We start from the raw sequence: 21,520 nt of genomic DNA, 5'->3' as shown, positions 1-21,520 counted from the left end.
CGTGCTGGATTATAATAGAATTAACTGAAGAGATATGTTGTGCTCATTGCGACTGTATGGCCCTAGTACGCCACTCCAAAGACCATCCTTCTATCATCATTTCTTGAATGAACACGAGCATTAAAATCACCAAGTGTAACAAAGCACTCTCCTGCAGCGATTGAACATCAAGTTGGTTTATCCTCCTGACGAGCTGCTCTAGTCGATGCAAGATAACAGGGCAATACATGGAGTCATCCAGTATGACCAGGAACTTCAGAGACGCTGGTATACACCTTGAACTACATGCCTTACACTGCTTGCAACCTCACCTCTGGGCAGCCATAGCAGAACCCAACCATAACAAAGCAACCCCTTCTCCTCTTTGGATAGTCTCCCCATTAGCTGGTGTTGGTTGACCAGCAGTCGCACACCATCATCTACCTCATAAACAACATCCTATACCATTTTGTTTCCTAACAGACACACCATACTATAGCTCTTCAGCTCAAACATAATTAACTTTTTGTGTTTCTCCTCTGGTTGTCATGTGATTGGCTTGCAATTTCAATGAGACCTTCAGTATCCACCATTGAACGTACAGTACATTCCACATGCTAGCTATTGAACAACTGTTGTGCAGATTGTGGTGGAAATCACCCTGAGATCACCTAACCTGAGTTTTAAGTGATGCCTGCCCTGGGCTTACCATACGCACACACACATGCGTGCGTGCATACATACACTACACACACACACATGCTAGAGGGCTGCACCGATTCTAGTATCGGTATCAGGCTGATACTGCTGTTTTCTTGAAGTACCGTATGCAAGGAAATTTTGACGTCAAAAAATTTGACGAATCGGTTTAATTCGTCAAATATTTATAAGCGCCCTTAAAAGGTTTTGCCTACAATTTTTTGATTTTCATCAACATTTTATTCACCAAATCTGAAGTCTCAATTCGTCAAATTTTTCCTACGTCAAAATTTCCTTGCGTATGGTATCAGAATTGGCCATTTTTATTTTTGCAGATAACGATTCTTATTACATGAAACAATAAAATAACATTTTTTTGTACTTGCCTACTTTACTAGCACAATGGACAGCTAAAACCATCAAGTATAGCACTAACAACTACCAGCAAAATTACTGATCTATGCTGAAACTTACCTGTGAAAACGCTTTATATACTCTAATAGAACAGTCAATAACTCTAATAGAGCAATCAGGTAGAAGTGACTGTGTCAGTATTAGAATATTTAGTGTTTTTGTAAGCACCATTATGATATTATCTACACTTCTCCAGAAGAATACTGGACTATCCATTAAACTGGTTTGCATTTCAGTGACTTCTTTCTTTGTGTATCTAGATGGACTACTTCAGCACAAATATGAACCATGAAAATTTGTAAAAGAATACCATGAAATTTGGTGTTACTAATAAATGTGTGTACTGTAAAGGAGGTACTTGGTATCGGTACTTGTACTTCCCGCTGAATACCTGGTATTTGAAGTATCAGTCAAGTGGAATCGGTACAGCCCTAACACATGTACACATACACTACACACACACACACACACATACACTACACTCACATGCACAAACATATACACGCACACACGCACACATTAGGGATGCTACGATAGTCGTATTTCATGACATAAAGCTCCATGATATGATATGACATACATATATCCTAATAATGCACACTTTTCGATCAAATTTGATGCAATAAAAATTTGAAAAATTGACAAAAAAAAAAGTTAGTGGTTGCTTATATTAAAGGAACACTAACTTGGCAATTAGTTGGTGAGTTACTTGTGAACTGTACAAAGAGAGCTGCCATTTACTTCTTCCAAGCTGGTTGATGTCAATAGTTAATATTGCTGATCTTTAATTTGATTCATATTTTTGAATCAAAAAATATTAATAGCTATACAGTTACATAAGTAACAGCTTGAGTTGTGAAACTGTAAGGATTGCTTATGTTGTGACATATGACATGTCATGACATAAACCTCTATGACATGTGACAAAAAATTTCTATGTCGTGGCATCCCTAGCAACACATACACTACACACATTACATAGATGCACTACCCACAACACACACACAAACACAAATGTGCTACATGCTGTAATCTTCACAACCATGTATTGTACTTTAGTGCATTAACATATACTTACTAGTAAGGTCCAATGGCAATTCTTTATGTTTACTGCACAGAGGACAATGTTGTAGTTGAACAGAGTATCCTTGCAAATGTATGTAATATATATATATAGTATTAGAAAATTCTAGTATTCTACGGTCTCACCTTCTTCAGCCGTTTTTCTATGCCACTATACCCATACTACAAGTACTTTGTGAAAAAAAGGTGTCAAGTACTGTTCACTGTTTGATTGGTCTGTATTGTAAAAGAGTAGTTTTAAAGCATTCACAATAAGTTCAATACCTTCTTTTCACACTCATCTGCTACTAAATGTAGGTATGCATCAATCACCTGTAAGATATGTTAACTGTAGAATCTGCTGTGTGTACACACATGTGTAGTGTGTATGTGTGTTTTAGGGCTGGAACGAAAGTACAAATACACCCTCCAAAGCTTCTTTTAGAAGTGCTACCAAAGCTTCGAAGCTTTGTTACTAATGTTAGTATCCATGGTAACAAAGCTTTGGATTAGCAAACTGCCATAAGGTTACGGGTTAGGCACTTAATAATAGGTTATTATTTGATGCGTGATAATGGATAGTGCAATATTGGCACGAAACTCAAGCAGGTGTTAGTGAGAAGGTTGTTAACTTTAAAGCGTTGTATAGCCACGTGATAATAGCGGAGGAATCATACAAAGTGAGTGTTAATAATTTACTGCGGAAGGTAGTCAAGCGTAAAATTAAGTCCCCGCAATATGGTTGAACCAGCGTTTGGCGCTACTGCTTAATGTGGTTATTATTCATCAAAAATAGCAGCTGTCAGCTAATTAGTACTAATTTGTTATGGTAGTGTCAATGGGTGGTTATATTATCTAGGTCCTGTCGTGGAGACTTTGTGGGAAAACTGACTAGAGGCTGGTTAATTATCATATCTTTCAAGGATAATGGCGATTAGTTCTGCTACGGAAATACCGCGAGTGCACTACAGTGCTGTTACAATCGGATAACAACTCAATTCGTTCGTGACGACCTAGAAATCACTAAGTAATAGCTTATTAATGCTAAATATCATGGTGTGGCTTCCCATGAAACCTGGTTTTTGATGAATAGCAACTCAACAGTTTTGCTGTTTAGTGCCTGCATTTCTGTACAAGTGCATCTCTTGTTGAGTGTATCGCCGCTTTTGGTGTTTCTTGTACGTTGACATGCCATGTTATTTTAGTGTGTTCTTCCGTGCAAAACGGTTAAAACAGAACTATAAACAAAGTGCCTACAAAATTATTTACTGGGTAACCCGTAACCATAAGAATATTGTGAAACTGAACAAAGCTTTGAACTATTTGTCTCAGCCTTAGTGTGTAATCTCTGTGTGTGCGCGTGTGTGTAGTAATGCTGGGCGATATAGCCAACATACAACGTATCATGACATTTTTTATATCGTGATGCAATAGCTAAAAATTACATCGCGCGATATAGCGCACGTGATCTAAGCAGAACAATGTGAGCTCGTAAGATGAAATCTCCAGTTTCGCCATTACTCCTGTTGCAGCCACGTCTCGCCTACGTCAACGGTGTGGCATGTTGTTGGGGACATGTAAAGCAATAGACCAGTGAGAAGAATAGTAGTTCAAAGAGCGGCCGCTGTGATTAACCAGCACTAATGTTCAGCTACTTCAATTTAAAAAGATTGAAATGCTCTGATAGAGCAGTCAATGCGATACTCTAATACAACAGTATAACCATTGCTCCAATTATATTGCTTGGTCTAAGCTATTTTGATATTAAGATGAAGGTATTGCAGATTAATAGCTATGATCCAGTGTAGTGGAACATACTTGAAAACTATCTGAAAGAAAGAAAATAAACATTCAAGTTAAAAAATTTATTCGTACCGTGAATAAGTTTTGCCTTGACATATGACATAAGAATAATCTACAATATATCGTCCAGCACTAGTCTGTAGTGTGTGTGTGTGTGTGTGCGTATACGTGTGTGTGTGTACATGTTTGTACGTGTGTGTACATGTTTGTACGTGAGTGTGTACATGTTTGTACGTGTGTGTACATGTTTGTACGTGTGTGTGTAGTGTACATGCGTGTGTGTGTGTACATGTGTCATTGCTTTCCACTCCACCTTCTACTCTCTGAAAACTGAGGGTCCATGTAATGCAATTGGTTAGAATGTCAGCGCGCACAAGCTGCGCCAATTGCACAGATATAGCGGGGTTTCTCATGGAGAAGTGGTCTACCGAGAAGGTCTCGGACTTCCTGCAGGAGAACGCATTCGACGAGGAAGTTGTTGAAATATTCCGACAGAATAAAGTCAGCGGAAGAGTATTAGTCCTGCTCAATGACGAAGAAATGCATTACCTTGGGATAGCTGCATTTGGGGACAGACACTATTTGTCTCATTTAATTGCTAAGGAAAGAAGCAGCAATACGACTTGCAGTGGGGTAAGGCTATATAATTATTTAAACTGTATCTGCTATGTTCGAGCATTTTTTTTGGTAAAGGATAGCAAAAATGACCCGAGGAGTTATAGCTACAATAACTACTTAGTTAGCACCTAGGGGAACCACCATACCATCTGAACTATATTACCGTGTTGTTTAGTATATCTTTCTCCTGGCATTCAGGGTACTCCTCAACAAGCAGATACTCCAGCATCATCTTCAATGGCATGCAGTGAGGTATACCAAACTGTTTCTAACACACACATAATAATGTCTTAAATTACAGGACTTGACATTAAATTTTGATAATGACAACCAACTAGATGTGAATGACATTCAGCAAGAGGTACAGTCAGTAGAAACCTAGAATGTGCAAACAAAATGTGTCATTACAGAGTGTTCTTGATACTGATGGTCGAGCTGAGGGCAGCATCACCGAAGAGCTGGAGTCTGAATCACCTGAGAACCTGTAATTAGAACAAAAAAGACATCAAGAGTACATCATTCTTCCATAATAACAATACTTACTTATATACACTGCAGGTTGTGCTGCTTAACAATTGCCGGAACGTGCTTCGGGATGGGAGAATGACTTTGTCATACCTGTGCAATACAGTCAACGAACTATGGCTGCATTACAAACAAAAGTCATAACTAACTATGCACGAAATGAGATTTCACAAGAAGTGTGCTCAAGGATGATGAACTACTGCACGTATCCCACTCCCAAACAGTATGAAGTGGTTGCAACAAAGCTGGTATACAAGTTCCCACAGCTTCGAGATACCTACTTTACAGGCCATGTAAGATGATCAACAACATCATGTCAAAGTATACAGTAAGATTTTATTTCCAAGAAAATTATTGACCGGACAACAGTCTCACAATACCTTCATGGCACTATGGCAAAAATCCCAAAATTACCTTCAGTTCTACCTGAAGTGTTTCAGATAAATTACTTAAAGTTTTTATCATGCGCAATTTTATACGGACTGACTTCAAACAAGCCTAACTTAATAATGCCAAGTAATCATCCCAAGAGAAATGGGAATTACCCTTGTTAAAATTAGAATACACAATTAAAATGTTGTATCATGTGGAGGAAAGTTGTGGGAATTGATTTGTACTCTATCAACCTTATTTTGGCCCAACACAAGTTTTTGTTACCGACTGCAGCAGCTATTGAGGTTTATTTTTTTGCTATTGTTTAGTAGTAGAAAATTCTTTTAAGCATAATAAAATATAATAGGACTCCTGTTAGATCACTCTGAAAGCATACTTAGGCCTATATATACCTAACCCAATGCTGCCAAGTCATTGCAGGAAAGAGGAGGAACCAATATCTCAGATATTTTTGATATCAAACAAATATTCTACACAGTACTATAGCACATACTATGATATTGATCTCAATGAATAATTAAAAATGTACCTCTATTGTTCATAATCATAGGAGTCCTTGACAAAAACATTCAAGCGACGATTTGTAAACCAGAGAAGGCCTCTGAAAAGAGATGCAGATGACATTGTTGTTGAGAAAGCACCTGTGAAGAAAGCAAAATGTCAGGTCATAACCCGACATCACACTCTACCAAAAAAAGTTCAACTTTACTTACCAAAGGCATATAACATCTATGAAACTCAAGACCATATCAGACTTACAAAGCCGCAAAACAGTGAGCAGTGAGATGCGATTAATCGCAGCAAATCGCATGGAGTGGATCAAGAGCTCAAAGCCAACCAGCAAAATGGTAGTGGGTCAATTTCCTCACCTGAAAGATTATGACATTGTAAGTTTATTTACAACATATATTAGTGTTTCATTGACATTCAGATTAACAACTTTGTGTCATCTTTACATTTATTTGTTTACCTCTTGTACAGCTTGAAGAACAATTCCAGATAATATCATCAATGGTTAGAACTCCTCAAGACAACATAGGGCTGGAGTGGGACACCTGGAGCAGACGTGTTGAAAAATATGGGAAAATCCTTGACAAGTCTTCGATGCGTCAAACTTTAAAACTGCTTCAGACAGAAGTTTCTGGAGGTAATTATGCAGCTTGATAAGCTTTATATTAATCATCCAAATGCATCTTGTTTTATAGAAAATAAGTTTCCTCTTCTCCTGCAGCTGCTCTGCAAAATAATGGATAAGAGTAGTAAAGATGCATGTAACCATGTTATCAACTACTTGAAGGTACGTGAATACAATTTCCACATACACTAAAGCAATTAAATGTTTAACATATAGAGTGACAAACAGCCAAGAGCTGCAATTGCTGATATCGGAATCTCCTCGCCATACATTTTGTATACTGGTGTAGATGAGCTTCACCCTGATCAGTTCTTGGTGATATCCGAAAGCGAGGAACTATTTGACACCACCAGTTTTGTTAAAGCAGCCGTTGGTCTGATAGCATGGTTCTATGTTATGGATATGGCATATCCTGTAAAGGCTAGGAATACATATGCATTTATTGAAACTATATTATTTAAACTGCCAACCACATCCTTTACAGGAAGTGCATTGCAGGCTATTAGTGCCATGGAACAGCTAGAATTGTAAAACATTAAGAAAGTATTCATTTAGCATCATATATTGTATAATATAAGATGACAATTTATATTATCCATATGTGATTTACAAATCCTACATCAAGCAAATCAAACGAACACCACCAGTAGATAGATACACTACCAGTCTATTGATTTTGACCCACAGCATTACAGTGGACCCTCGGGTTATCCAAACCCCAATGTGTCTCAAGCAATGGTAAAAGTGTGGCCATGGCACTAGTATTATCATGAAAGATGCAGCCACTTCTACTAATGCTACAGCAGAAACAGCATTGGAAGTAGTAGTGTAGTATTAATGGAGTCTAAAGCAGTTACATAGACACAATGTATGGAATTTATAAATCCTCAAGTACATAGTACCCTTACTTCATAGCAACCCTGCTTACAACATAATCGCGATAGCAGAATAACGTATTGGTGTTGATCATTAAATAGAATGAACACAAAATACCAACTCTAGAACAAGTTAACTAATTAAGCTACTTTCTAATACACTTAAATATACAATTGCTACAAAACTATAAGCAGTGTTGGGCAAGTTACTTTGTAAAAGTAACTAGTTACATATTACATATTACTTGCAACATAACTATTTAGTTACAGTTACATATTACCCATAAAATAAAGTAACTAATAATATTACATATTATATTACTTTGTGTCCACAGCCTTAAGCTGTCACGTGTGAAACTACCACCTTATCACGTGACATGATTGCGTTGTTGGACAATGTACAAATCTTGGTTATAAGTAAGAAGCTAGTGAATAAGCTTCATTCAATAGGCCTCGTTACTCCATAGTGGTTAGGCGTTACTCAGAGGATTACTAACGAGATTAGTAACTTCGTTACTTTTAGTAATAATATTACGTCATATTAGACTCGTTACAGTAATTATATTACTTAGGTAACGCGTTACGTTTGTAAGTAAAGTATCTTGCGTTATATTACCTGTTTTCATAGCGTATTTCGTTATATTACTTTGTTACCACAAAAGTAATAATATTACGTAACGCGTTACTCCCAACACTGACTATAAGTAAAAGGTTAGTAGATAGTGTGAACAGGGTGTTAGACTCTTTTACAATACACTCAAATTAATTATCTTTCCATGGCAGCTTCTGCTGTAGCCTTTTCCTAAAAGTCACTAGATCTTTCATAATACTAATGCCATCCCAAGCACCATGGCAACAATGATGCTCACGTGACATAATTTAATGTGTCCTATTACATCTTCACACAGTAGGAAACTAGGAATGCGTATTCATTGTAGATTTTGACAGTGCTCGAATTGAGGGTATACGGGGGTATACAAAGTATACCTTGTTAAGTTTATTAATAAATTAGTATACCTTGTTAGCCATAATAGCAAGGTAGCTAGCTCTCAGCATGAAATCACCCTTAATTAACACATAGCTTATTAGCTCACTCTGTATAAATCTTTAACAAGTTCACTTCCCAGAGAAGGTTGATCCCACAATGCTAGCCATATGCGAGCCTCAGGTGATCACTTCGTAAGGTTGCTTTAATTAGAATTAACTGAACACGTGCGGCTTAAAATGCAAACTACTTTAAAGTTTACAAGGAAATCTGCTGTTGAAGATACAAGTGGCGAATCTGATAGTTATGAATCAGATGATAAAAGTGATGTTGAGTCTTCAGTAGATACTAGTGCAGGTCACAGTGGAGGTGTAGTGACTTCAAGTTCAAGTGATGACATTGTAAAGGATTTACCTACTTACTGGAGCAAAAAGATGTGGATGAATAAAAAAAGTTTGTATCCATGGCTGTTCAGGGCTCAACCCAGAATATTAACCTAGAGGGGGCGAAGTAAGTCGCTTCGGATTCTAGGGGGGTCTGGGGGCATGCTCCCCCAGGAAAATTTTGAAAATTTAGGTGTAAATTTACTCAATTTTGGTGAAATTTTACTGTGATGCCATTGAATATTGACCATTGGATTATACAACTTTGGGATCAATTAAACCTTTCCATTTCTCAAGGCTTTAGGTATAAACCTAGGGGGGGGCAATGGCTAACCCAGGGGGGGCCTGTGCCCCCCCCCCCCCCCCTAGATTAACCCCTGCTGTTTTGTAATGATCATAAATTGGGATGTAGCATATGTAAAGAACTACCATCTTTAAGTATAGATGCTGCAAAAACTATTCACCTTTCTCATGAATGGCAGTCAGCTACAGTTAGTGCATGTGGAAAAACAAAAGAGAAGCAGCTTATGTCATTACGGAATAAAATAAGAAAGCATAACAAATCTAAAGCACATATCAAAGCTCAAAGGATCAAGCTACAAGCAAGTAAAGAGGCTATTGAGAGTGGTGTTGCCACCATGAATAAGTCACATCTCACTGCAACAGAAAAGCTGTTTCGGATTGCATATAAAATAGCTAAAACTGGTCGTCCTTTTACTGATTTACCTGTTGATTGTGACATTCATATGCTTAATGGAATTGACATTGGACGAACATTGCAAAGTGACAAGTCTTGTCACAAAGTTTGTGATTATATTGGTCATGAAATGCGAGCAAGAATTTACAAAGTAATTATTGAAAATGGAAGTAAAATCTCTGTTTTGATCGATGAGGCTACCTCAATTAGTAAAAAATCCAATCTTATAGTGTATATAAAAACCTGCTTTTCTGACAGCTTGGAACCTGTCACTTTTTATCTTGATCTCATTGAGCTTCCTGAACAAAATGCAGAATGTATATATACTACTTTGATACAATGAAGTACATGGATTTACTAAGGAACTACTCTCTCAGCAATTAATTGGATTTGCATCAGATGGTGCTTCTGTAATGTTCGGCTCACATTCTGGGGTAGCTAAAAGAGTACAGCAATCTTTTCCAAATGTTGTACTACCCTCTGCATTGTCATCTTACTAAAGGCAGTGAAGATCCATCTATAACCTCTTCAGAAAAACAAACTTTCAAGGGCTTAGCTACAAAGTTAGCATCTTCAAGTTTTGTTCTTAACCTTGAAACTATGTATGATTGCTTAGAAGAACTTTCTAGTCTTTCATTGGATCTGCAAGAACGGAAGATAACATTACCCAGAGCTCATGCTTTGATTTTTAGAGCTATCAGAGTATTCAATTCCATGGTTGATTATCCTGGCATCAAATACAAGGAAATAAAATGCTTGGTGGATAAAGTTGGCACGGAAAGAAAGTTTAAAGGTGTTCTAATACAGGATAACCGAAAATGTGATGTTGTTATTCCATATGGTCAGCTTATGAGAAGCTTAGCTGCAAATCTTGAAAAGCGATTGGTGGCATTCAGAGGCACAGAAAATGACTTATCAAGGTTAATAAATTCTATCACTGTTTTAAATCCATCAAATTGGCCAAAAGAATGTCCATTAACCTATGGTGGTGAAGAAATAAAATTCATGTGTGAAGTTTTTCATCTTGATGATGCGGTAGCAAGAAGAGGTTTTCAAGAATATATTGATAATGTAAGAACTGAAGGTTTGCTAGAACCTCCAGAAAAGCTAGTTGACCTCATTAAGGCAACAAAAACCATAGCTGTATCAACTGCTGAATGTGAAAGAGGCTTTAGCCAAATGAACATATTGGCTTCTACAGTGAGGTCATCACTTACTATAAAAACTCTTTCTACGCTTATGTTCATCAAATGTGTAGGTCCACCACCTCAAGAATTCTGCCCTACATTATATGCTAGATCATGGAAAGGATCACCATCAGACAACAGTAAGGCACGTGCGCAAGAAAACGAAAGGTTGATAAAGAACATGATTACAATATTATATGGAAAAAGCTTAAGACTTGAATCAGTGTACCTGTATTATATGGCTGCTGTATAAGAACATCATCATTATATCACCATAGTATGTATATATGCATCCATTTATCCTATAACTTCAAAAGAGTGCAAACTTAAGCTTTGTAGTGACATACATTCTTATTGCATGCTTCAATTAAAATGACGATATTTACTACTGGACAAGGGGTTGAATTCCCCTACTTAATTATATCAAAGGAGTTATCTTGAGGGACTGTATTTCGCATTTTCACTAAAAAAATGCCACCAGATTTGATCTCACAGTACCTATTTTTCAAATTTTTGCTGGGGGGCATGCCCCCAGACCCCCCTAGAAAGAGAGCATGCAAATGCTTTGCATGCATATACCCACAAATAACTATATACTGGCCCTCTCCCCATAGCCCAGGGTTGGCTACTCTCAACAGTATACCTTCATATAATTTTACAATTCGACCACTGGATTTTGAACATGTTATTATGCCTGAAGGCATGGAGTATATCAGAAAACAAGGTGGGAGACACAATCTGGAATATGGAATAACAAAACGATGGAATAATGGAGTAATTGAAAATTATATTCTAAATTTTTATGCCTTCTATAGCACTATACACTCCTTACTTCATAGCAACCCTGCTGACAATGCCTTGGGGGGGTGATCATTAAATAGAATGCAAACAAAGTATCAATTATAGAGCAAATCAACTACTTTTTAACACACTTCAATACATAATCGCTACAAACTATACTTGCTCATACCAGCTGTCACACACAATTAAGTAACTGCTGGAATTTATTAGTGACAAAACATTCCATCCCCAAGAAATCTATTCTGCAGTAATCTACTTTCTCTAACCTACGTGAATGTTAGCCATCCATCACCAAAAGTGTTTAAAATAACTTCTAAAGTCAAACACTACTTGAAAATTCTTGTTACTTCGTATCTAATAAATTCAGACAGTCACTTGTGTGAACAGCTGGTATGAACAAGTTAGCAGAAAGAACTTATAGCAACTGTATATTGAAGCGTAACCACTTAGCTTGTTCTACAGTGGATAGTTTTGTTTGCATTACTATTGTGTATTTTTGCTATCACCAAATCTACACCTTTTGCTGTCAGCAAAGATGAATGGAACACCAAGCAAGCCGGGCGTGCAGTGCTATTTCAGAGCATATAGCAAAACCTCTATAATCCAATACTCGTCAGGATAAAAAATTGTGTTGGATTAGCAAGGATGTCATTGAGGTAGTGTATATTACATAGAAAAGTCTTTTTGGTATACAAACAATGTCAGATTATATAGAGCTATTCTGGATTACAGAGGTAGAGAGGTTTCAATGTATTTAGATGCCATGCCACAAAAATACTATGCTACTACCATAGATACTATACTAATAACACGGCATTGGAAGCTCCGTTTCATGCACTGGCACTCCTCGTTGTACTGGAAGTAATTAATTTGCCGGTTGCATCATGTCATTAGTTATGTTGCTACCTTCGTCACTATACTGTATTATTACAGGACGGGATTTGGCTCTTGTTCCGTGAGCTGTAAGTTCGTCTGTATAAAACAAAGAACTGTACAGTAATTGCTACACTAAGCCACACTCTAATCACTTAGCTTTGCCATATTTCCAGCAATTGTCTGGAGGACGCTTAGAAATACCCGAAACAGGTATACAAACTATTTGACTTCTTGTTCGGTTAACACTAAAAATCTTCTGGAAAAAGCGTTGAATTGAACCAATGTGCGGCACAAGCCATTTGGAACTATCTGTACTTTAATACAATTCCATTAGTTTTCACTGTGTGTAATGGGTTGAACATAGCTGACAACGAAGCGTAATGGTAACTTCACTTTTCACATGATAATTGATATAGCTGGGGCACGCAGTGCCTTTTCAGATGCGGTATGCGTGGGGTCACCAGCTATAATAAAATTATTTACAAAAAAGTTAACAAACAAGTACACGAAAAAATTTGGAATTTTCAACTAGAGTAGGGACCATAGCACATTGATAAAAAGTACTGAAACAAGTTGGAGTAGTCCATGATATTAAATCACTGTAATACAATAAGAAGTGTTATATCCCTACTGTGCATTTCCGTTATGGTATCTTGAGCACAGTAGGGATATAACACTTCTTATTGTATTACAGTGATTTAATATCATGGACTACTCCAACTTGTTTCAGTACTTTTTATCAATGTGCTATGGTCCCTACTGTAGTTGAAAATTCCAAATTTTTTCATGTACTTGTATAATCAGGGTTAGTTATACCAAGTTCATAATAATTTATATACACCGAGGAGAATATATCCTACTGTCACATACCCATGTTCAACTAATGACATCATTAATAGGAGAGAAATCGGAGAATTCGGAAGTGCTATGTCATAATAATATTATTGATTGAATGCGTGCCGAACAACATCGTTAGCAACCTAAACTAACTCCAGCTCTAAGAGTTTCTCACTGAACTACAATCATTCCTTCATGGGTTAATATTTGTAGGCATTTTTTGTTTCCTGAGCGTTACAAGTGCAAAATGGTACTAACGATTCTTGCACTTTTGTGGCTGCCCATACATCACAAACTACAACATCATGCCGTTACATCATAACTTCACGATACGCCCTTCTACAGGGATATATGAGAGTAGAACACTCCACTTCAGTACAAACATTTACATAACAGGCATGAACAATTCAGTAATGATGATCAACAAGATCCAGAGGCAAAAGCAAATACACTGACCAATACTAGCTGACTGAACAGCATGGCAACTACACAATTTTAATGTCAGCAGATGGTGTGGTGAACTTTTATGTGGTAAGGTAAAGCCATAGAGTGGCTATAAGCTTAACAATACAAAAGGCAACTATGAGTGAAGTATGAACAAAATTGTAGTCTACCTCAGAGTCTTCATCACCCAGGTTCTTGAATTTCTGATGCAACGACTTTGAAACAATTTGGCAGTCTTTCAAAGATGGTCTTGACTTGTACGTCATCAAGAGGGTGGCTAGGGTCTGCACCATGTATTTCCTGTCAGTCTCAAGTATCCCTCCTTTTTTCAGGTGAGCTTCTGTGGAGTGGCGGAATGCTGGGATTGGAAATGGGCTAGGAACATCCTTAAAAAAACATTCTACATCAATAAAAATTACATGGTTGCAGTGCATTTTTACCTGATGTGTTGATAAGTTGGTTCTTGAGCTAGAGGGATTCACCTACCAAGCAAATCAGCAAAATAGTAAATGATCAAAGTAGCATATAACTAACACATTTGTAAAGCCATAAAGCAAAAAGCAACTAAAAGCTTTTAGGTTGATAGTGTTAATAGTGGTACACACCTTAGGTTTGACTTGTTTTTTCATGGAAGGGGTAATTTCACCTGGATTCACCTAGTGTATCAAACTCTATGATGACAGTTACAATAAAATATTTCTAACCAAGTCTGCTTGATCTTTATCGAGACTGTCCAACTCTAATTGTAAAGATTCCTTTTCTTTGTACAACAAAGAGACCTGATTTCTTAGTCTTCCAATCTCAAGATCAGAGGAGGTTGATACACTTGATTCCTGTAAACAGTAATAAACCAGTAATCAAATCTGAGTAGATTGCACCTTGTAGCTGGAATCAGTCACACTCCAAGTTTCATCATTTGAAAGGTCTAGATTTCTTCCATTGACATACTGATCATCCTGTACAACATGCAAGGTAATACTGTCCACACATTCTCTTTCATTAGTACTAGCTACTTTCTGCAATATCCAGATCATAGATCATACACCACATCTTACTTACCAAAGCAACCTGAGCTTGAGCCCCAGCTTGCAACTGGCTAAGGCAGAATGACTGCAGCCTCTTGTAAATTCTCAGTCTGATTCCCAACTTTGGAATCAGATCTTTTAAACAATCTGGGCCTTTATTGGTTGATAGCAAGGCTTCAAGGGACTCTCCATCCATTTCGTTGTCTAGAGGAATTTACAATAAGTTATCAAACTTGGGCTGGCGAAGTCCTTGACATCGACTTACCTTTAAAACTCGCTTGATGCGTGAATTATGTAATTTTAATCATGCGAAGGAACACAAAAGTATACGAGTGAAATCGAGTTCGAAACTGAAAATGTCCACGGCTGGTGAAGGAAGTTTGTACAATTGTTCCTTTTGTGCATATCGATCAAACATTAAACTTGATCTAATAAAACATTTATTTGAGGCACATGGTTTAGACGCTACTTTTCGCTATCAATGTGGAATTTCCTCTTGCACGCGTGTTTTTGCAAGTGGAAGCTGTTTCGATGCCTTTCGAGGACATTGCATAAGAAAACATCTCAATTGGCAGCAAATGCTCACTATAAGCTTGGAACCTACTCAGGACAACAAGGATCCTCCGGTTGACAGCACAATGAGTGATGGTTTATCTGCTATCCACAGTGAAGGAGCCGGTGGCAGTGTTGCAATCTCTAGCCATGATTGTGAAGAAGCCTCTATTAGGTATTCTGATGTTTTCACTGATGATATTGAACATGGCAGTAATGAGCAATTAACTTTAGCAGTTCAGAAAGAGACTATCAAAAGAGATGCTGCTAAATTTATCCTTAATCTAAAGGAAAGATATAAGCTGACTCAAGCATCACTGGATTACACTATCAAAGCAGTAGACCATCTGATGTTTTTGTCCAGTAAAATGGCAAAGCAGTCTTTAGCAGAAGGTGACCAAGGACAGTACTCTTCACTATTCGATGACCTACAAACAGAATATCTACAAACCAAGTACTTTAAAGAAAATTTTGGTCTTATTGTAAGTGTTGATGTTTATGTTAATTATTTACATACACTGTTTTTTTTTCTTTCACGCAGGAGCCAGTAGCTTGTGAACTGGGGACATCATTCAGATACCAGCAGATGGGTACAAAACGACGACTGGTGGAAGTCACAGAAACATTTCAGTATGTTCCACTATTGCCTAACTTGGAAAAGCTATTAAATAACAAGGACATTTTTCAGGAGGTACCCATTAAAGAAGTTTTATGCAATGATCACTGTGTTTCATTTAGATTGCAAAATTACATGCAAGAAATGATCACCTTATTGGTGACTTTTGTGATGCTGCCTTTTATCAGAACCATTCCCTGTTTTCTAACTGTGATGGATCCCTCAAACTTCAGCTCATCCTGTATTATGATGATGTTGAGATAACTAATCCATTGGGATCACAGAGAGGGAAGCACAAGTTAGGTAAAATACAAGTCATGGAGTGATGTGACCAACTCGATGATTCAGAATGAAAACAGCTGAAGCTAGACACTAGGACTTCAAGAGACTAGTCAACTACTTTTAATCATAATGTACAACTGTTTTCACAATAATGTATTGCATTCTATAAATAACACATCATCATGTGACTAATCACGTGGAAATTGCATTGTTGGCCACGTGTATCATCGCGTGTATCATTACTGTCTACTCGACTGTCTAGATGGATTTGGCCCCAAGAAGGAGCGGCAGACGAAGCACTGTGGAAGGTACATGGTCTATTATACTAGCCTATTTTTATCATGTTCATTTTTGTTACAGAGTCTGGATCGAATAGGGCAAATGATGCTGCGGCAACCCACGCGGTAGTGGTTTTTGACTCGGACAGTTCGGTATCCTTGATACCGCGAAGTCGCTTGCTGTGTCGAGACGGGCAAACCTGTATAGTGAAATGGCCCTGTGGGAAATTGACAGGAAAGATCGTGTTTGAAGGTAAAACAGGCTACAGTAGTACTGTAGTATATTAAAGGAAAACAATTGCAATCAGTTAGCCAGGGATCATATTAAAAAAAACAACCTACACCTGTCAAGTTTTTCATTATGCTAGGCACATCTTTTTTATTGATAGCTGATCTATTATTTCCGGCTGCATGGTATGTAAATAACTATGCTAACCTGCAGGGGTATAAAAACAAGAGTGGGAAAGTGTCTAACTGGAACATTTTCAGCCAAATCACCTTGTATCTTAGAGGGTATCTACTATGGTAGAACAAAGACTTTATCTAATTTGATACGTATCAACAGCATTCAATTTATTTTGATTTATTGTTTAGCCTCCACACAATCTGCTTGAGCCATTGAACACCTATCAACGGTTCTGTCATCAGTAACAATGTTATCTGTTCAAAGATCACTGATACCTTATAAGAAACACAATGATTTTGTACAGCCTTCATTGGCAGTTAGACACTCTCCCTTACTATTTTTGTTATGAATTCTTGATAAAAACACTAAGCCATTTGAAAGACAGCTATAGCCAGTGATCACCAAACTTGAAAAAGTTCTGCATAATTTTGTTATTACAATGTGTTAAGGGAATATTAAAGTAATGGTGGTCAATTCAGTGGCGGATCTAGAAATTTTCAGAGGGGGTTCCAGTTTGCCAAATCTCGCCACATAAGTGCGTGTGGCACGTGCGAAGGCTCCAAAAATTTGTAACACTAGCCTAGCTCTAGGTTGAAGAGCAAAAAAAAGATCTCACCTTCTTTTGTAGTGATTTTACAGTCAAACAGTACAATTTTGCTGGATTAGAAGCACATACTATATTCAGAAGGGGCTATCCGCCACTGACAGGAGTGAGTCAGCTGTGCTACCATGTCGTCAATTATAGATGCACGCACGCCTGAAATATAATTAGCTATTTTCAGAAGGGGGTTCTGTGGAAACCTTGAAACCCCTTTAAATCTGCCACTGCAATTTGACCAGAACTGCAAAAAGCTGATAATTATTGAAGAAAAGGGTAACATTAAATTGTTTACAGAAACTGATTCATCAACATGTGTAGATGAAACCTTATAAAATGACCTAGAATCTACAAAAGTGATGTCATATGACAGGTCAACAGATAGGATAAAAGGACCTTTTTAACAGAATTTCAGTCTGTCTATAGCCAGTGGTAAGAGTGTTGTTTGAATAGTTCTTTGAGTAAAAGGCTTTTGTTGTTGTTGCAGAATAGAGGATAGGACTCAGTACAGCCAGGCTGAAGATACAGCAGCTAGCAGAAGATTGGACTAAATTGACTATTTTTGTTACTTCTAATGGACCTTATCCGCATTGACGTCACGATATAAAAATGGCGGCGTTAGTGTGGGGAGTTTGTACAGGCAACCATTGAGAGGGTTTGTATTTCGCCATGAACAGTGTGAAGAATTCAAGAGAAAGTTCAGGTAAGGTATTTTATTTATTGTCCGATGTAGAAAAGGCCATTTTCTTACTAAATAAGAGTTCTAAGGATGGTTTTTTAAAAGATGGTTCTCGCGAGGCTCCTCCGAAGGGTTGTAAACGCTAGGCAGACCAACTTATTTCCTTACACAATCTGCTTAAAGGTTGTTGGGTAGTGCGAAAATGCGTAGTAGTGCGATAGCATGCCGGCCCAAGTCTTGTTTCTTGTTGACCCGTCGGCAGTGCATGCGGCGGCGAGGTAACGTGTTTTGTTCAGGCTCTTATACATATACATGTATTCATGATCACAGTTTGTAGCTCTTAATAGAGATGGTCGGTGATTTAGCAAAATTTTATGTTGAATGTTGACAGATTCTACCTTGCTGTCCACCTGGAGTCAAATTGTTAGTAGTCACAGTTCAGTAGATCATGCCAGTGATGCCAGTGAGACCACTGAGAGTAGTGCCATGAGAAGGCTTGGTAAGAAAATGATCAAGATTGTACATGTGAACTGACTTCAAACATTTTATGTAGAAGCTGAAGGTGATGTTTGTGGCTTTGATCATGATGTAGCAGGTGGTGACGGAAGATATTATGGTTAGAGGCTTTCATCATATCAGCTAGCTAAATAACAATTTGTTTATTTGTATGTAGATGCTGAAGATAATGTCTGGAGTCTTGATGATAGCAGTGTTGCAGTAGGTGACAGAATTCTCGGTAGCTAAGATATATATGTATTTTGCTTACTTATACGATAATTTACAGATGCTGAAAGTAACATTCCTGGCTTTGTAAACCAAGATCACAGTGTGATGGAGGATGAAACAATGCTATCCAATGGTTAGAGATTATATATCACAGCTACTTGCTGATTTGTTGGCATATCCATTTTATAGATGCTGAAGGTTATGCCCAAAGTCTTATGTGTCACACAGGAAAAGATCACAAATTGCTTGGTGATATACTGCATCATTTGTTTATATAATACAGCCATTTATGTAGATGTAGAAGGTAATGTCCTAGCAAAACCTAAGGGTGTGATGGAACTTGAGTATGATAGCCAGTTATTGGGAACTGAGAACCATATCGAGGGCTGTAATAATGTTGAAGGAAAACCTGATGATATTTTGGATACTGGTATTCTATTGCTGGCAGAGTGTGATGTTCCTGGTTCTTCACTGGATGGTAAACATCCATCTGAATTGAATGTTATGAAGTTGAAAAGATGGCTTGTTTGCCGTGGGGCACCAACTAATGGGAAAAAGCCAGAACTGATTGAAAGGTATGTTCATCAATACATGTATTTTAAATCAATAGTTAAAATTTCAGAGTTTGTGATTTCATTAAATATGGATGGGACCTATATCTGATTGATCCAGATGATGGCATAAACGTTAAGAATAAGTTACAAGCCGTATCTGCAAAGCATAGACATTTTCTTGATGAAAACCTATTACAGTCAGTACCAAAAGCTAAAGACAATCAATGGACCAAGGATATACACAAATGTCCTAAAATTACGTTTGGCACCATTTTTAAGTTTCTAGTCGATCGAAAATGTTTTCTAAGAAATGCAGATTATGTTGAAAGTGCTATGGAGAGGAGAGATAGCTGTTCAGTTAAGGATGTTGGCGAACAGAAGTTGATAAGTAATCTTGGCTCAGAGGAATCTATTGGTTTCACTCGACCATTAGACAAGGCATACCGTTTCTTTCAGGATGGGCATGTTCAAAACATCAGATACCATCCTATGCCCAACCAATTGAACTACATTTGCATTGGGGCCGATGTCTTACCGTCTATGAAGAAAGACAAACTTTATAAAGTGTATATAGTCCTATCAGAGCTAACAAGTGATGTCGCTAAGGCTTTCTGTGCATGCCCAGCTGGGCTATCTGGTTGCTGTAATCATGTCACAGCTACTCTCTACTGTCTACAGAACTATTTCCATTTAAAGCTGAATGAAGAAGATGAGAAAAGTTGTACAGAAAAACGTCAACTCTGGAACCAGCCAAGAGACAAGAAAGTAGATGCAAGACCTACCAACTTAGTTACACTAACAAAGAAGGTGTATGGTGTAGAGAAAAGAATCAAAGTTTGCACTGTTAACCAATGGGACTGTCGACCAACTTCCAGAAGAGCTGTTCCACCTGACAGGAGGCCTAATTTAAGAAGTAGGCTGTTAGCTATAGACCAAAAGAAGAAAGAGGTTGCTGTCCATGCTGTTGCTTCAGCCACTAATGTAGCAGAGACAAAAAAAGCCATTGAAGCACAAACAATGCTCAGTAGATATGGGACATCTTGTTTTTTGCAATTGCTTGATGATGAACCAGCACCATCAGAAGATAGACTTCAAAGGGCTAGAGAAGAACGGATTTCAAAAGCTAAAGCAATGAAATCAAAATTTCAGCAAGAATTGTGTAATTTGGTAGATATTATCAATCACGATCATTGTTATAGTTCCTCTACTAATACAGCAGTCCCTTATGAAGTTGATAATTCTGAAGTACCTCCACCATCGTATCTTGTGAGAAATCTGTACGAAGATCATATTTGTATTGGTCCTTCAAGAGCTATTGATATTGAAGCCAGCACGCGTAATCAGTCTATATCAAATGTTTGGCATGATGAGAGGATGCTACGAATCTCAGCATCAATAATGAAAACTGTTTGTCATAGGAAGAAAGACACTGACGCTAAGACATTTATCACTAATAAGTTGGCTCAAAAATCCATCAATTCTCCAGCCATCAACTAAGGACGAAAGAATGAAAGTAGAGCAATTGATAGTTATATTCACTATCAAAAGAAACAGGGCATAGACGTAACAGTCCACAAATGCGGCTTGTTTATTAATGTTGCCATACCTTGGCTAGCTGCCACTCCTGATTCCCTTGTTATAATAGATGGTGAAGACATGGGATGTTTAGAGGTAAAATGTCCTTTTGTATGTGCAAAAAAGTCCATAACTGCAGCTGCTATGGAGAAAACATTTTGTCTGCATACAAACAGTAACGGAGAATTGCAACTTAAGAGAAGCCATCAATACTTTTATCAGGTGCAGACCCAGTTGTTCGTGACTCGATTGTCCTGGGGTGATTTTGTTTTGTGGGCTCCAGGAGGAGACATTCACGTAGAAAGGATTTTCTACGACCAAGCATTCATTGAAGAAGCAATATCTAAGGCCAGAGTATTTTATTTTGATAAATTTTTGCCATCCGTTGTGCCATATTTCATCATATCACAGGCTTATGAACGTTCTGCAATAGGTACAGCTCTGAGTACAGACAACCTTTCAGTGAAGAGAGCCCCTGTAGAATCATATGATGAAGTTGAATTTTTGTGTGTTTCA

At 37.7% G+C, this 21,520-nt stretch overlaps 4 protein-coding genes and 1 long non-coding RNA gene across 5 annotated transcripts; 4 read left to right on the top strand and 1 right to left on the bottom strand.

Moving 5' to 3' along the window:
* Positions 1-4,829: 4,829 nt before the first annotated feature.
* Positions 4,830-5,710, top strand: LOC136245503 (uncharacterized). The gene is made up of 3 exons (XR_010695894.1): positions 4,830-4,936; positions 4,986-5,086; positions 5,134-5,710. It is a non-coding gene; the product is annotated as an uncharacterized lncRNA (long non-coding RNA).
* A 2-nt stretch (positions 5,711-5,712) lies between these two features.
* On the top strand, positions 5,713-7,159 carry LOC136245940 (uncharacterized). Its single transcript, XM_066037389.1, has 4 exons — positions 5,713-6,380; positions 6,482-6,640; positions 6,699-6,790; positions 6,845-7,159. Exons 2-4 carry the CDS (start codon positions 6,505-6,507, stop codon positions 7,157-7,159), a joined length of 543 nt encoding a protein of 180 aa, XP_065893461.1. The 5' UTR covers positions 5,713-6,380; positions 6,482-6,504.
* Positions 7,160-12,483: 5,324 nt separating this feature from the next.
* LOC136245939 (uncharacterized) lies at positions 12,484-14,561 on the bottom strand. The gene is made up of 5 exons (XM_066037388.1): positions 14,418-14,561; positions 14,319-14,369; positions 14,154-14,195; positions 13,884-14,099; positions 12,484-12,528 (listed from the first exon to the last, which is right to left on the bottom strand). Exons 2-5 carry the CDS (start codon positions 14,340-14,342, stop codon positions 12,484-12,486), a joined length of 327 nt encoding a protein of 108 aa, XP_065893460.1. The 5' UTR covers positions 14,343-14,369; positions 14,418-14,561.
* A 470-nt stretch (positions 14,562-15,031) lies between these two features.
* On the top strand, positions 15,032-16,232 carry LOC136245937 (uncharacterized). Its single transcript, XM_066037387.1, has 3 exons — positions 15,032-15,772; positions 15,832-15,981; positions 16,029-16,232. The coding sequence occupies exons 1-3, from the start codon at positions 15,095-15,097 to the stop codon at positions 16,230-16,232; spliced, it is 1,032 nt and encodes a 343-aa protein (XP_065893459.1). The 5' UTR covers positions 15,032-15,094.
* A 1,509-nt stretch (positions 16,233-17,741) lies between these two features.
* On the top strand, positions 17,742-20,926 carry LOC136245936 (uncharacterized). Its single transcript, XM_066037386.1, has 9 exons — positions 17,742-17,899; positions 17,958-18,173; positions 18,541-18,648; positions 18,703-18,765; positions 18,823-18,885; positions 18,934-19,008; positions 19,065-19,124; positions 19,171-19,450; positions 19,498-20,926. The coding sequence occupies exons 2-9, from the start codon at positions 18,140-18,142 to the stop codon at positions 20,924-20,926; spliced, it is 2,112 nt and encodes a 703-aa protein (XP_065893458.1). The 5' UTR covers positions 17,742-17,899; positions 17,958-18,139.
* The last annotated feature ends 594 nt before the right edge of the window (positions 20,927-21,520 follow it).

The sequence above is a fragment of the Dysidea avara genome, chromosome 15, assembly GCF_963678975.1.
Source record: "Dysidea avara chromosome 15, odDysAvar1.4, whole genome shotgun sequence".
Classification (NCBI taxonomy): Eukaryota; Metazoa; Porifera; class Demospongiae; order Dictyoceratida; family Dysideidae; genus Dysidea; species Dysidea avara.
This window is presented reverse-complemented; position numbering and strand designations above follow the sequence as displayed.

Excerpts from the sequence above, each read along its gene's own strand:
- LOC136245939 (XM_066037388.1), bottom strand. The coding sequence starts at position 14,342 with ATGAAAAAACAAGTCAAACCTAAG. Across the intron at positions 14,196-14,318 it reads AAAAACAAGTCAAACCTAAG|GTGAATCCCTCTAGCTCAAG; the intron begins GTGTGTACCACT and ends TTTGCTTGGTAG. Across the intron at positions 12,529-13,883 it reads TGGGTGATGAAGACTCTGAG|ACGAACTTACAGCTCACGGA; the intron begins GTAGACTACAAT and ends TGTTTTATACAG.
- LOC136245936 (XM_066037386.1), top strand. The coding sequence starts at position 18,140 with ATGAACAGTGTGAAGAATTCAAGAGAAAGTTCAG. Across the intron at positions 18,174-18,540 it reads GAATTCAAGAGAAAGTTCAG|ATTCTACCTTGCTGTCCACC; the intron begins GTAAGGTATTTT and ends GAATGTTGACAG. Across the intron at positions 18,886-18,933 it reads AGTAGGTGACAGAATTCTCG|ATGCTGAAAGTAACATTCCT; the intron begins GTAGCTAAGATA and ends GATAATTTACAG.
- LOC136245940 (XM_066037389.1), top strand. The coding sequence starts at position 6,505 with ATGGTTAGAACTCCTCAAGACAACATAGGGCTGGAGTGGGACACCTGG. Across the intron at positions 6,641-6,698 it reads TCAGACAGAAGTTTCTGGAG|AAAATAAGTTTCCTCTTCTC; the intron begins GTAATTATGCAG and ends CTTGTTTTATAG. Across the intron at positions 6,791-6,844 it reads ATGTTATCAACTACTTGAAG|AGTGACAAACAGCCAAGAGC; the intron begins GTACGTGAATAC and ends TTTAACATATAG.
- LOC136245937 (XM_066037387.1), top strand. The coding sequence starts at position 15,095 with ATGTCCACGGCTGGTGAAGGAAGTTTGTACAATTGTTCCTTTTGTGCA. Across the intron at positions 15,773-15,831 it reads AAGAAAATTTTGGTCTTATT|GAGCCAGTAGCTTGTGAACT; the intron begins GTAAGTGTTGAT and ends TCTTTCACGCAG. Across the intron at positions 15,982-16,028 it reads ACAAGGACATTTTTCAGGAG|ATTGCAAAATTACATGCAAG; the intron begins GTACCCATTAAA and ends TGTTTCATTTAG.